Source organism: Prinia subflava, chromosome 10 (genome assembly GCF_021018805.1).
Source record: "Prinia subflava isolate CZ2003 ecotype Zambia chromosome 10, Cam_Psub_1.2, whole genome shotgun sequence".
In the NCBI taxonomy this organism is placed as follows: Eukaryota; Metazoa; Chordata; class Aves; order Passeriformes; family Cisticolidae; genus Prinia; species Prinia subflava.
This window is the reverse complement of record NC_086256.1, coordinates 30,640,473-30,654,509: the sequence shown is the minus strand read 5'-3', so window position 1 is coordinate 30,654,509 and position 14,037 is coordinate 30,640,473. Positions and strand designations below refer to the sequence as shown.

General features: G+C 43.7%; 1 protein-coding gene across 3 annotated transcripts in view; it reads left to right on the top strand.

Moving 5' to 3' along the window:
- Positions 1-14,037, top strand: part of ATF6 (activating transcription factor 6) — a 75,143-nt gene that overhangs the window by 54,486 nt on the left and 6,620 nt on the right. For all 3 annotated transcript variants that reach the window (XM_063406772.1, XM_063406771.1, XM_063406774.1), the window contains one exon: positions 2,312-2,396. In XM_063406772.1, the coding sequence (XP_063262842.1) occupies positions 2,312-2,396 (85 nt within the window). The remainder of the gene's footprint in view (positions 1-2,311; positions 2,397-14,037) is intronic.

Here is a 14,037-nt window from a genome sequence, read left to right as displayed (position 1 = left end):
TTATTCTGCTTGTGGTTGACACTCATGCTCCTGAGCCAGATGCTGACTTGCAAATATTGCATTTATTCTTTTCACTTTTATACCATGTGTTAATATCACAAACAGTATTTTAATTTAGGTGGGGGTTTTTTTTGGTGTACAGTTTAAAATTAGGGATGAGTGATAGTGTCTCAGCCCCCTCTGGGATGCAATTCAGCATCCTTCAGAATGGCGCAGGCCATTTTAGAACCGCATTCAAACAGTGCTTCTAAATGTCTAATATCTTCAAAATCACTAATCTGTACACTCATTTCTGTGGCATACAATTAATTATGTATTGCTTTCAAATAAAAGGTTTGGACTATTTGAAGACTTTTGGGCTTGAGAATGTTGTGGGTGGCTAACTGTGATTAAAATACCGGATATTCTACAGCATACCCTTTGACTTCAGTGAAGAATGAGGGTAGTTAGGTAACTTTGCAAGTTTGCACTAATTGCCACAATGCATATGAAAGATAAAGTTGATCAGAGAGATGCATAAATTTCACCAATTCCAGATTTATAAAATGTCTCTGTACATGGGCAGCTTCCAGACAATGTATGCATCTTATACATCAGCTCCTGGCGGCAGTCTGGGTTTAGAGCTCTTTGTTTGTCTGTTTTCCCCAGAGTTGGTGTTGAATCACTGGGAGGTGGTGCAGCAACTCCAAAGCACATTTGAATGCAACTGTAAAGTCCTTGTGGTAGCTTTTACTACAGTTCATACATACAGTAAATAAAGGTGCTATTATAAGGCAGCATAAATTAATGCACCAGTCTTTAGATAGGTTAGCAAAAAGCAGTTGCTACTTGTAATGACTCTCAGGTGATCATCTGTGCAGTACTTGTGGTTTGGTAGGTAATTATGGACTGTCAGAAGCATTGAAAAAGAAAAAAAACCAAACACTATAAGCATTTTTTAAGCTCTGCTAAAAATAGTAATCAGATCATGGGAAGAGCATTGTTACAAAATGTAATTTAATGGACTTCTTATCTTTGGCCTGTTCCTTTGGGAACATTGGGTTTCAAGAGCAGTTTTTATGTAAGGTTCATTGTGGTAGTAAGTGTTGTCTTAATCTTCAGCAGTTCAAAAGTGAAATGGGAATTACATATGCAATCTGAGAATTATACCAGAGTGGTTTTGTAATTTGGTACCAAGATGTTTTTTGCAGACATTTATTTAAGTAATGTTTTCTTCTCATGGTCAGTCATTTGGTGTTTTGGAGGGAAGAAATTTTGACAGGAAAAAAGAGAAAGAAAGTGATATTTCTGCAATGTAGCTACAGAATATCTTGATATATTTAACTCCTAACTTTGTGTGTAACTCAGTTCCCCAAATCTTACATATAACATTGTAGTGTTTATATTTTAAAATGGCAAAATTACAGTTACATTAATAAATGGATGTATCCCGAAGGAAGTCTAATTCAGTTTGCCAAAAAGATAACCTTGCCCAAAAGTATGAGATGTTTGTATGGGAAAAACATGGGAAAGCATGAAAGGAGAGCATCAAACTGGCTTAATAATATGGGAGACGCCTGGACCAGAGCGTTTAAGTTCCGTTGATAAGGGAAGAGCCATATTTTTCCAGGGTGCAAGTTGAGCAGCTTGAGTTCAGCAGTAGCAAAAGAACCCTGAAGAAGGGCTGTGTTTCTCCTTGCAGGCCAGGTCCATATCCAGAGCGTTTCCTACAGATGCAGCTTCCACTGTCGGAGCCAGCACAGTCAGTTTGAGCACTGCTGCCTTACAGCAGCACCCGGAGAGATCAGATACTAGAGCACTTCTTTGCCATCCAGCTTCCCTGGAAGGTGTTGTCAGAAGAGCTCATGTTTCCCGCCCCATCCCAGCTCTGAGCAGTGCAGTCCTGTGCATGAGACGTGTGGTGTAGAGCTTCACAGAGACAGCAAGACGACTTACACAGAAAGTGTGCTGTGCAAGTAAAAGCTTCAATTGCACGAGGTCCTTAACCACATGTTTAAATATCATTGAAGTCAAGTTGAATTACTTTAATCATATACATAAGCAGTCTGTTGAATGAGGGCTTAATAGTAGTTTCCTTCTCTTTCCACATGATCAAGGCTTTTTCATATTCTGCTGCATGCAGTAGAGATTTCTTCTCGGTTACATAGCATGACCAATTGCTGTGACTTTTGGAAGACTCTATCAACAATATGAATTTTCTGAGCTGTTGTAAACAGTTCCATGTGGAATGCCAGCAAGAGAGAGTAGGAAGGCATTCTCCAGCTCTGTACTTTGAGAGTAGATTTAACAAATCTTTTCTGCTGTTTTCCAGGACCACCTGTTACTGCCAGCCACCACACATAACAAGACCAGGAGACCAAAGATGTCTATAGTGCTGCCAGCTGTAAACATCAATGGTGAGTGCAAAAGAAGAAAGGGAGCGATAAGAGAACAGTTTCAAAGAGATGTGCCTGGCTCGTACATGAAAAGCACACTTAGGCCAAATGTCTGTCATTACTTCTTTAGCTTTGCTAAAGAAGTCAAACTGATCATTACTGGGCTTTAGTTGCCAGGGTGCCCATTGGAGCTGGAGTACTGGCAAATCTCCCATGCTTGGTCACCCAGACTGTAAGCAGAGGTGAGGGCTTGGCCAGCAGTTGTGCATTCTAGCTCCTTCAGGGCAGGGAGGGTGTCATTCAGTCCTGGTGCTTTGTACCCAGCTGATTAAGGGTTACATGAATTGGATTTAACTTCTCTAACTTGGTGGCTCAGAGCCCATGGGGACTGTCCTCATCTCCTCGTTTGGGTTCCTCCTACGCCTGCTTAGCAGGGCAAATTCCTTGGCCTTGCTGGTTTGTTAGGATGCTGACTGCCTTCCCTGGCCCTCCTCAGCTGTTTACCACGCTGTTATACAACACTCAGTGTGAGTGGGACCTCTCAGCACTGCCTGGTCAGGATTAATAATCATCATGTTAGCGTGCTGCAGGACAGCAGAGAAAACAGCTTTGCAATGGGCCACAGGCTTATCAGTGCACAGAAATGTTCTGGGTCAGCATTCCTGTCCCACATGAGAGACAGGACATGACCTGCACAAGTAGATCATGAATTCAGATGGTGGGGAATTGTCAAGTTAGGACATGTTGGGGATGCAGGGTCACTGCCACACTTATCAAATGCATTGAGAACCCTGGAGCAGCGTAAACTTTACTTTCTGAACAACTGTGCATATAATGCTTTTTAAAAACATCTGTGTTTTACAGTACATGTGAATCATAAGCCCAAATGTTATTGTTAAATCCCAGCATGCCGAAAACATTATCTGCTGATGCGAATTTCCATAAACTAAGAAAAAAAGAATCAGTTCAGGCTTTTGGCATTTTGATAATTGCACTTTCCCATGCAGTACAGCCGAGTGTGATAATCTCTACAGCTGTCCTAGGGGAATTTTTATTAGATGTATCAGAATTATTTTTGGCATTTATCTGCCTAAAACTCCCTTTTTATGTCTATTACAAAAATCCTTTTCTGGCTGACCTGAATTATCACATGCAAGTGGGCACTTTATCACTGAAGTACAAACACAATTTCTAAATTACAAATTATTTCTTCTTAACGTTTTACTGAGTCCCGTTTTTACATGAAATAACTTTTCATTTGTTGGAGTAAATGTAATTTGGAAAATGTACATCAGAATCCAGTGACAAATCTTGTCCATAAATAATGAAACATTGTGAAATTATATTTTCTTCAGTACTTCAGGATTTTTCTTTGGAACATCAGCATAATCCAGCAAATCAGGAAAAAATGTCCAGGGATTTGGGCAGAGATGTCGAAACAGATGAGACACAAGAATGACATTAAGTAAAAAATGGCATCAAACACAGATTCCTCTGTGACACCCAGCCAAGTGTTAGGAAAAAAGTTACAAGACACACAAGAGCCAGTAGATAACTTGGCCTGATTTTTAGTTTGACTGTTGATAACCTGCAGGAAATTATTCCCTTAAATGTCCTGCCTGGAGAAGAACCCATTTCTGTCCTTTGAGAACATTGCTTCTCAACCCTGTTCTGTCTCTGTGGAGACTGGAGACGATCTGCACAAGCATCTGAGAGTTAGCTGACAACAAAGCTTTCCATCCAGCTGTCTGCTATTCTTTTAAGCCCACCTTAATTCTTTGTGCACTTGCAGAGAGTTGGCTGCTGGAAAAGGACGAATCTCCTTTGGAGAAACTGGCAAAACTTCCAGTGAAAGAGCTTGTCCCCTCTTTCCTTGTGCCTCAGCCAGATCTCAGCAAGAAGGGAAGCCTTTTCTACTGCCACTTCTGTTTTACTGCCACAGCCCTGGCAGAGGAGATGACAGGAATGCAAGGGAGGGGCTCTTTGTTTTGAAGCTTTTTCAGAACTTCATCATTTGCTTCTGCGGGTCTTCTTCTGTGTACTAAAGTTTACCCATTACACTGTTTCCAAAGATGAAATACTTGATAGGACAGTTGAGAACCAACCCTTTGAACTACGTGAACACTCTTTTCCCAGCAGGGCAGTCACCCTTTTCTGGTCACACTTTGATTGTTCAGGTGCCTTCTGAGTCCACTAGAGACTGCCGTTAGCTGGCTTGAGCCATTCCCACCACTGGCTGCAGGGACAGAGAACAGGTATGGGCAATGAGTACGGAGTACATTTAGTTGTCCACTGCTGTCCTGCATGCTCTGCATGGTGGTTCCTGACATGACTCTGCAAGACTGATCTGGCAGTTTTCACCAGTGTACAAAGCAGAGCCAAGGTTACAGCATGAAGGGTTGCTTTTCCCTGAGATTCTCCTCGGGGTATATAGGGTTTTTGAACTTTTCTTGCCCAAAAGGTCCAGAGCCAGAGAAGACAAACTGAGTCTGCCAGTGCATGTTTCCAAGATTGTTTATTCTTTCATTATCTCTCAGTTCTTTCTCAGCTCTGCAGGGCGTCCCCAGCAGAGCAGGACTCGCGGCAGGACTGGGCGGGTCAGAGGGTCCCGGGCTTTATGTACAGTCTCCCTGACCCAACCACCATCCAAATGTACTTTTTATTTACAGAATCTTACCAATACTTACTACCTATGTTAACATGTCATTTCTACTCTAAACTAATCCTTGTGATCCAACTCAGCAGAAAATGGGGGATGAGGACAAGAACAAGGAGGAGAGGACTACTCCTCAATTCCTCCATCTTGCCTCTTCAAACCTCTACACTAAAAATCCTAGATTCTACATTTGCACTCTGTGATGAACTAACTACTGCTTATTTCAAACTCCCCTGGTTTGTGATTCTTCATACAACATGGGCATTCACTCCCATGGACAGGGATCAGAGGCAGTGTCCTCCTGGGCTCTGTGGGAGGCTGGCTGACCCCCTTGTACAGATCCCAGACCCCCCTGTCTGGTCTCCAAACCCTCCAGGGCGGCCAGAGGGATGTCTTGGACTCCGACACAGCATGAAAGGTTTTTTCTGGGAGGAAAGTGGCAGTCCTTGTGCTGTGAGGTAGTGGCAAATGCCAACAGACAATCTTGTAATTGGTGTAAACATGCATGTGTGTGCAGTCAATAAGATGGAAGTTTAAAAGAAGATCTTGTACAAGGCAATAGCAATAGGTTATTAATTTTCCAGATAAAAACTTGCTTTCAAGTATTCAGTTGCTCTGTGGTGGAAAAGAGTGAAAACAGCCATTGCCTTGTAACATTGTACCATATGCTCCTTCTCAGGGTCACCCTGAATCACCCATGCCCCTCAGAGAGCATTAGGATAGAAATAAGTCCTCACTGTACAGGTGCACAGAAACATATTTGCCCATTTAAGTATCCTTAATATGTTAACATATGTTAAATATGTTTATTTTTTCTTAAGTATAGGAACTTGTTACACATTGGTATATGTTTATCCTCCACCTCTTACTCCCTTTTCCTTCTTCCCCCCCCGTCATAGCCCCTTTCCAAGCTTACTGGGCCATGCGCCCATTCACAGTCAATGCTTGCTGACACCTCTTCCTTTTCTGCCTCCCCAGATGCTCTGGCATCCCTTTGCCCTTGTGCCATGTCCCTGCTGGCTGCAGTCCCATGGTACAGCTCTGCCCCCGTCCCTGCAGCCAGCCATGCCCAGTTCTGACCCGCCTCTGCCCAGTGTCAAAGCCCCAGCATTTGTGAACACATGCAATACTCACAGAAAATCTGCCTGATGGTGCCTAAGGACCTCAGCATTGCTAAGCTTGGAAGAAAAAAAACAGATCTGGGGAGTCCTAGTCCCACTCTGCGTGGTTTTGGAGGCACCATTGGTGTGCTTTCCCAAGAAGTTACTCCAAGAATAAATATCTTGCAGTTTCTCATGGGAATGAAAACGAACTGCAGTCTACAGTTAAACTTGTTTTCAAGCAAGTCATGTTTGTTATGCTGGATTGCAGCTATTATTTTAGAAATCTAACTATGCACTTGAGACCAGTTAAGGCTCCAGTAGGTTTCATTCCTAAATTTGCTTTTATTGTAATTCAGAGTGTTGTTGGCTCATTACACCAATTCCAAATTGACATATAGGCAGTGCCTTTCTTGAAGTTTAAGTGAAACCATCTGCCATTAACCCTCTATTTATTTAACTGCAGTGGGTTACAACGTGAATCTTTGGATCCAAGTAACAGCATAGCTGAGCCACTCTCCCCACCTTGAGCACAAGCCTTCTGTGTCTGCAGCATGCCTGCAGCTCTGCAGCCCAGCACAGCCCAGCAGAACTGCTCTGTGCAGCACACAGGAGTGAGGACAGGCAGTGCCAGAGAGCCAGTTCAGTGTTTGGCCCAAGAAGTCCCTTTCAGGAATGCAGTTCTCCCTGGGATTAAGTGAGGGACCCTCACAGCTTGCATTTGCTCTTGGTAGGAGCAGCTCTAAGTGTCTGTGCAGGTGTGCACTCATCAGCAGTACTGGTGGCCTTAGCAGCAGTACGAAGACCAAAAAGGCCTTTTTTCTTCTTAGGATCCCTGTGCAAACACTTCCCTATATGTGAAAGTCTTTCCATCGTTCACTTTCTTTAAGCGAAAGGGTTGGTATCTACACTCTAGGCCAAAACAAAAGTGAGCGACCTGATGAGAAAGTCCCTGGTGAAATCTAAGGCTCATTTTCTTGGAATTAGCAGCCATGACACAGAGAGTTTTGAATTTTTGACAAATATTCTGGATAGGTCCTTAGTCTGATGCAGCCCAGTGGGCCTTGTCTTCGTTGTGCCTTTGAGATAGCTGTTTGTGTGCCTGACCCTTGATAACCTCTATGTTTCTGGGTTCTTAAGGAGCCTCTTCTCCTAAGGGTTGTTTTTTGTCATGAAATCCAACAGCAAAATAATCTCCCAAAGGCAGAAATGGAATGGAATGATAACTTCAACAACAGAGTCCATGTGCTCTGTTGTGTTGGCCAACTTCTGATTTGTGACCAGTTCCATCAGCTTTCCTTCTTGCCATCCATTATCGTAGTGATGTAACAGACTTCAAAAGTGCTCTGAAACAATACACGTTCTAATTTAAAAGGTGGAAAATAAACCTAGTGGTAAGGCTTTTTGATGAAACTGGAGTGATTTCTGCCATCAAGCAGCATGATTATTCACATGCAGCTACAAAGAATCTCCTTTCAACTGACAGCCATGTGCAAGCAAGTCACAGATGTCCCTGGCTGGTAGCAAACTGTCTGTGAAAAATCTGTAAGGCAAACAGAACCCACACATGCTGAGGAGGAAAATAAAAACAAAAGCTCTTTGGGAAGTGACAGTGGTCTGTAAGTTCCCATGTCTTAGAGTTGAATAAATAAAGTTTTCAACTTCCTCTGCCTTTCAGGGTCAAGCAAACAAAAGATGCTGTTTCTTTTTTTTCCAGAGCAAGAAACAGAATTCACAGTCAGTCATTGAGGAAGGTCTAAAGCAATACATATCTGACTGAACAGCAACTGCTTTCCCTGAAGGTTAAGGCTTGACGTTTAGGGAAGCCTCTCTCTTGCTTTGGATAGCTTCAGAACAGTTTCCAGGAGGATGATGGTCCCTGCTATCTATAGCTGTTGTCCTTCATCGTTCTTCCTGTGCCTAAAAGCCAAGTCGTGGTGTCCGTGGCTGCCTCTCCCAGCTGCTGTCCTTGGCACCAGGCTGGGAATGCCACTCCACCAGATATAGAGGGCACATCTCTTGGCTGCACAAGCATGAGCAGTAGAGATACTTCCCTTAGTGTTTCTGGTTTTATCTGCATTTAGCAGAAAGTGCTGAGAACTCAGCATGGCCTTACAAGCTGTATTGTGTGACCAGAAAGCTTTGGAAGTTGCATATGTGGGATTAGAAACTGGATGTGAGATGAAAGAAGGGTGACTGCTAAGGTTTTTTGGGAAAGTCAAGTCCATCAAGTTCTCTAAACAGGATATAGGGAAATACACCTGAGAATGTCTCCAGTGCTGATGTTCCAGACAGTTTGGAACTGCCATTCTTTTGCCTCTTGAGCTGCCAGTTGAGAAATAAAAGTCATTTGGTGAAGTCTGAGTAGGGAAGAACCAGAGCTGTGATTGGGCCTCACTGCAACAGCTGATTCCTGAGCTTGGGCTGGGACAGAGGGAGAGCCTGCAGTCTCCTGTGTGCAGCCATGGACAAGCAGCATTTACTGTGATTCTCCTGTAATTAGGAGCATTTGGCAATGTCAGAGATGTACTTCTGCTCCCATGCTTATGTAAAGCTGTGCTGCAGAGGTCAGGATTGAAATAATGGCAGGACATTGTTTAATAAGGGATTTTAAAAACAGATTTTAGTTGTCTTGTAAGATGCTGCTATTTACGTTTCTGTTCTCAAAGTCGTATAGAAGTGCTGTTTGTAAAAACAAAATATTCCCTCAAACTTTACTACATTTCTTTGAATCAGAATTGATCATTGCCTAGATTTAATCTTAAATAGTTCTCAACAGCTTTTGTTACTTATGAAAGACTTTGCTCTCCCCAGCCATGTTTGTTAATATGTTGTCTTTGACAGAAAGGAAGAGATTAAATTATTCAAAAAAGTACGAAAGAAGTCATTCAAAAATCTGTGCGCAAAAATAATGGAATCTGTGTCACTTGAGTTCATGTTTATTTATTTAGACAGGAAACGATCAAGAAATGAAATCATGAAGGCTTATTCCCTAATGACTTTTCATAACGAGCTGTTTACCTAAATTGCTAAATGAGTAATCTATTTTTATACATTTGAAATAACAGGAAGGTTATTTCAGAGGATCTTCAGTGCCTTTTGCCCCTTAATTAATACCGAAAAGAGTATCTCATGGGTTTTGCTAGAGCAGGCCAAGCCCCATTGTGCTTGGTGCTCCCTGTGCAGACAGGGTACCTGCTGCAGATGGCATTTTGCTGGGAACCCGGAGTTGGCCAAGGGGGCAAGAATTAGTCATAAATTAATTGGACTTCATAGCTAGTATTTCCAATGCCAGTGTCAAATTATTACAGCAGATTGGTTTTTCCACAGGAATGACATGCTTCTGTAAAATTCATGAAGTATAATTCAAAAGAAGCCCATGCCATAAGCTGGCAGCACAGATGCCAGTGTGGAGTGGCAGAGTTGGTTTGAGCTGAGTGTGTATGTGTCTCCTGGATGTTTGTTAGCCCTAGATGCTGGTGCTGCCATGGACACGTGCTCTCCCAAGGCTGACAGAGAGCTGTGCTGAGAGTTGTGCTGCAAAGCAAAGAGGTTACTTTCAGCCCCATTTGTGAGGTTCCTGTTGCCATCCTAGCTACATTGTGCTATGTGCAGCATATTGTAGTTCTATCCTCCAGCCCAGCCATTCTGCCTTAATATATCTTCAGATGTTGTAAATTCAAGATTATATCATTCCTCTTGGTGTGAAATTATAGGTGGCAAACAGTTTTATATTTATGATACATGAGCCAACTCTGGTAGATCTTTATTTCTGCAGTGATCTGAAGCATAATTATCTATCCATAATGAGCTCACCCCATAAAAACATGAAAAAGCTGCTGCAGAGCTGGTAGAGGAGGTTCACGTTTATGAGTTCTGTCTTGAGGACACACTGGAGTAAACCTAGAAACTGATGAAAACACAGCAGTCTGAGAGGGCCTATTTGAGTGTTTGGGTCAGTCTCTGAGGAGACTCGTGCCAGCAGGGCTGGGAGGCTTTTCTGTGCTTCTCAGATCCTGGGTCTGTCCTCCAGGCTGCACTTCCCTCACTTCTTCATACAGCCCACCTCACCCCTGGTGCTTCCTGGGCAGCTTCCTGGGCAGCTTCTGGGCTTGGAAAGTATTTGAAAAACACATCCTGAGTTCCTGAAGGACATTTTTGCTCATTCTCCACTTCATTAAGTGAATCATCTCCCTCCATCCTGCCTGAGTCTGTAGCAGCTCCAGAGGAAGAGGCTGTGTCATACCCCTGTCCAGCACAAACACCTTCTGGGTGAATGTGGATGAAGAAATGACTGCCAGCTCCAGCTGCCCCTCTGCGTAGGAAAGGAGGCACCCCTGTTTCAGAGCAAGACTCATACATTAAAGCTGTAAATGTCCTGTTGCTGTAGCTGGGAGACAGAAATGCTTACAAGGGCCATCTCTCTTTATTAGCATGTGGCCTTCAGACGGGCTCTGCAGTGCATTCGTAATTAACTGACACCTGCACTGAATCACAGAAGCTCCTGTGCAGGAGAATGCTCACACCACACAGACAGGAGATGGTGTTAAAAATACTCTTCTATGAGCAAGAGCTGATTGCAGTATCTAAATAAATGAGGTAACTTTATGTATCCAAGGGGGACAGGTGAAAAAATCGGCCCACTCCTTGGATACTGTTCAAACTATAAAGATATTTCAACTGTAAGGGAATACAGGCTCTCACTGGCCTTCAGCGTTAAATCAGTGACACACTTCAACACCAGGATACAAGTGATACTGGGTGATAGGAAAGGTCCACGTCAATGAAAACGTGATGCTGCCTCTTGAAAATAAAAATTAAATCCAGTAGTTACCAGCAAGTGCCTGCAACTCAAAATGCCACAGTTCAAAGGTGAGGGCTAAATAAAATAGGAAAACATTAAGGGAAAAACTAATGGGGTTAAAATGCTGGCAAATGAAGATTGATTAAAGATTAAAAGCTCACTGCAAAAATCTTTACAAGAACACTAAAAAATCCAATGGGTTTAAGTAACACATTAAAGTCAATTCATGGAAGTAAGAAGATATCTTTTAAACAATGGACATTGTAGCCAAATGAAGGAATAGGAAAAAAAAAAAAAAGAGGATAATTTCTGGCAGACTAAATGTCAAACCATAAGAAGTTAAGCCAGAAAAAGATACTGAGCAACAGCATGCCTGAGGCATAAAAAAATTAGTAAAAATATTTTTCAGAGGAAGCCTGCCAAGGAATCTGTAGTGCCTGTGGAGGACCAAGGTGTAAAGGAGCACTTAAAGTGGAAGTCAGCACTGCTAAAGGAAGGAGTAAAGTGTTCTTGTGCTGGTATTAACCACTGAGGCTGTAAAAATATCAGGAGAATGGCAGGTGACAAATAAGGCAAACTTTTAAAAGATGGCATCAACCAAAGTCTGTTTTGCACCAGCTGGCAGAATCTGTGAGAGCTGAGTGTGTCCTGGCACATGCAACAGATCAGGAAGAGAGCACAGCTCCTGCAGAGGAAAGCCCTACCTTAGTGCTCCACTGGAGGCCCCAGAGGGAGAATGAGTGAGGATGAGGGTGGTCTTTTCAGCACAGTAACATACTGAGTGTTCAAAAACCTTGGAAAAAGATGGTTCTTTGAGAGTGCTGAAAGAAAGCAAGCTTTTGTGAGGCAAGAGGGAAGGCTCACTCATGGATCAGTGTCTCTCTAAAAGGTAGAACCAGACAGTCTCATTTTGCAGTGGAAGGGTTGTTATCAGTTGATTCGCACACAGGTCTGTGCTGGGAAGATGCCGTGGCTTCCAGTCCCTGCTGCACTCACAGGGAGCAGTGCCCTGGTCATGGGACAAGCCCTCGAGGCCTAGTTCTTGAGAGAAGCCTTTACTGGAATGCCTTTCCAGGCTACTCTCCTGTGTGCAAGTTTTATGTCTTGTAAAGTGGGTAGGTCTGGATTTGCAGGGAATGTGAGAATTTTGTTTATCCTTTTCGTGCCTCCCAAGTGGGCATGGGATGGTTCTGACTAAGAGCATTGCTCTTCCTCTAGCCTCTTTCCTTCACTCCTGAGAGTTTTCTGTGCAGCAGAACTCCTTACCCATCTTTGTTTTCTCTTTGGGTTTTTGCCTCTTGTCATTAGCATTGTCACAGCTGGTTAGATTTTAAATACGGTCATCCTGCAGCAGTGCTACCCTGCCAACAACATACATATGCACAGCCAGAGCTGTCAAAAATGTCTCTGTTTTTCTGAGAAATACTCCATCTGTGGGAATTTTAAATGAAGTGCCTGTGAGGGTCAACACTGGTGACTCTGATCTCTTCCTGAGGTGACCATTGGCTCGCTCTCCAAAATGAGAGCAATCACACCAAATGCACACTGGGTCATCTCCTCAGTAGCTCACATTCTTTCTCTTAGAGGGAAGTGATGCAGCATGAAAGAAGATTGAGGGGAGGGGTGGGCAATCCAGTGAGAAATGGTGGCTGGGAAGAGCCAACTTCCCTGTTCCTGAGTCCTCCAGTCTAGAGCAGGTACTGCAAAGCACCAGCTGGCACAGATTGGCCACTGACTGCATTGCTTACAGGTGCTGCTGACCTCTTCCAAAAACCACATGGTGCTGTAAGCTAAGTGCAGGTGATGCTCCTCACCCACAGCCAGTGCCAGTCTCTCTGGTGGCTCCATTATTTACTTCAGAGGCCACAGAGAGCTTGTTTCCTCTGGTTTTCTTGCTTGCCTCTCATGCCTGTGTGTATCTCTCTTGGATAACCCCTGACATCACTGTTCCGATGGATTAGGCATGGAGAGAGACCCTGTCTCCTTGCTCTCAGCTCTGCTGTCAGCTCATGGCTTGTCAGGTGACTTTGATGGTGTGGATCCAGTGTTTCTGCACTCCTGGAGATGCCTGGCTCACAATCTGAGAGGTGGTAGGAGAACTGGAGATTGAAATGCGAAAATCTCACTTAGCCTGTGCCCAGGACTGAGGACAGCTGGGTTCACAGAGGTGAGACCACTGCAACCACTCTGTTTGGAAGTAGTTGCAAGTGGGAGTTTGCTTTTAAAAAGGGAAGTTATTTGGGTCACACTATAACTTTCTCTCTTGCCTCAAACAATCCTGTCCAACAAGCCAATCTGTAAATGTTTTAGCAATCCTGTTGCGTTGTTCCAGCAAGCGTATTTTTAGTCTCTAACACTGCTTCATTCATATACTTATTTGGGAGTGTATACCAATCCTTCAGATGGAAACATTGTCCAGATGTGCTGGATAGGACAGTCAGGGCTTCTCAGCAGAGATGAGGTGGAAGATCGCAGCAATGACGATGTGGAGAAAGCCCCCTGAGTTATGTGTGGATACAGCTGCAGCCCTTCAGCAGGCCAGTGCTAGAGTGCAGCTGGTGCCTTCAACTCCTGAAGCTCGCACTTTCTGGGCCCTGCTACCCTAAACATAAGCTCTGGACTGGGCCAGAGCAGGTTACAATAAAAACTGTTTGGGTAATTAGGTGCTAAATCATTCCTAAGGTGAAACTTTATCATTGTCAGCTTGGCAGCTCACACAAAGCACCTAGATGCTGGAACACGTTAGTGGCTCTTTGAAAGCTGCTCTGGTTTGTGCTGCTGTGAGAGATGGGCCTGCAGAAGAGGCTCCGAGTGCAGAGTAATGCTGACACAGACTGAAAGCTTTCTCTTTAGAAGGAATTGTGGAAAGTACAGAGTGTGAGTAGCTGTTCAGCAAAGATGGCTTTAATAGAGTTGGTGGGTTTGGATCACCTTACACAGGGATGATTTGCTGGCTCCTATTTTGACATCAGTTAAACTGGTTCCATGGATAGCAAAGTCACCCTGTGCTCCCCCGCACAAAGAGGGGATAATTCTCTAGCCCTATTGGCAAAGACAGGTAGTTAAAGTAAGGATGAGGCAAGTGAATGCCCTCCCTGTACC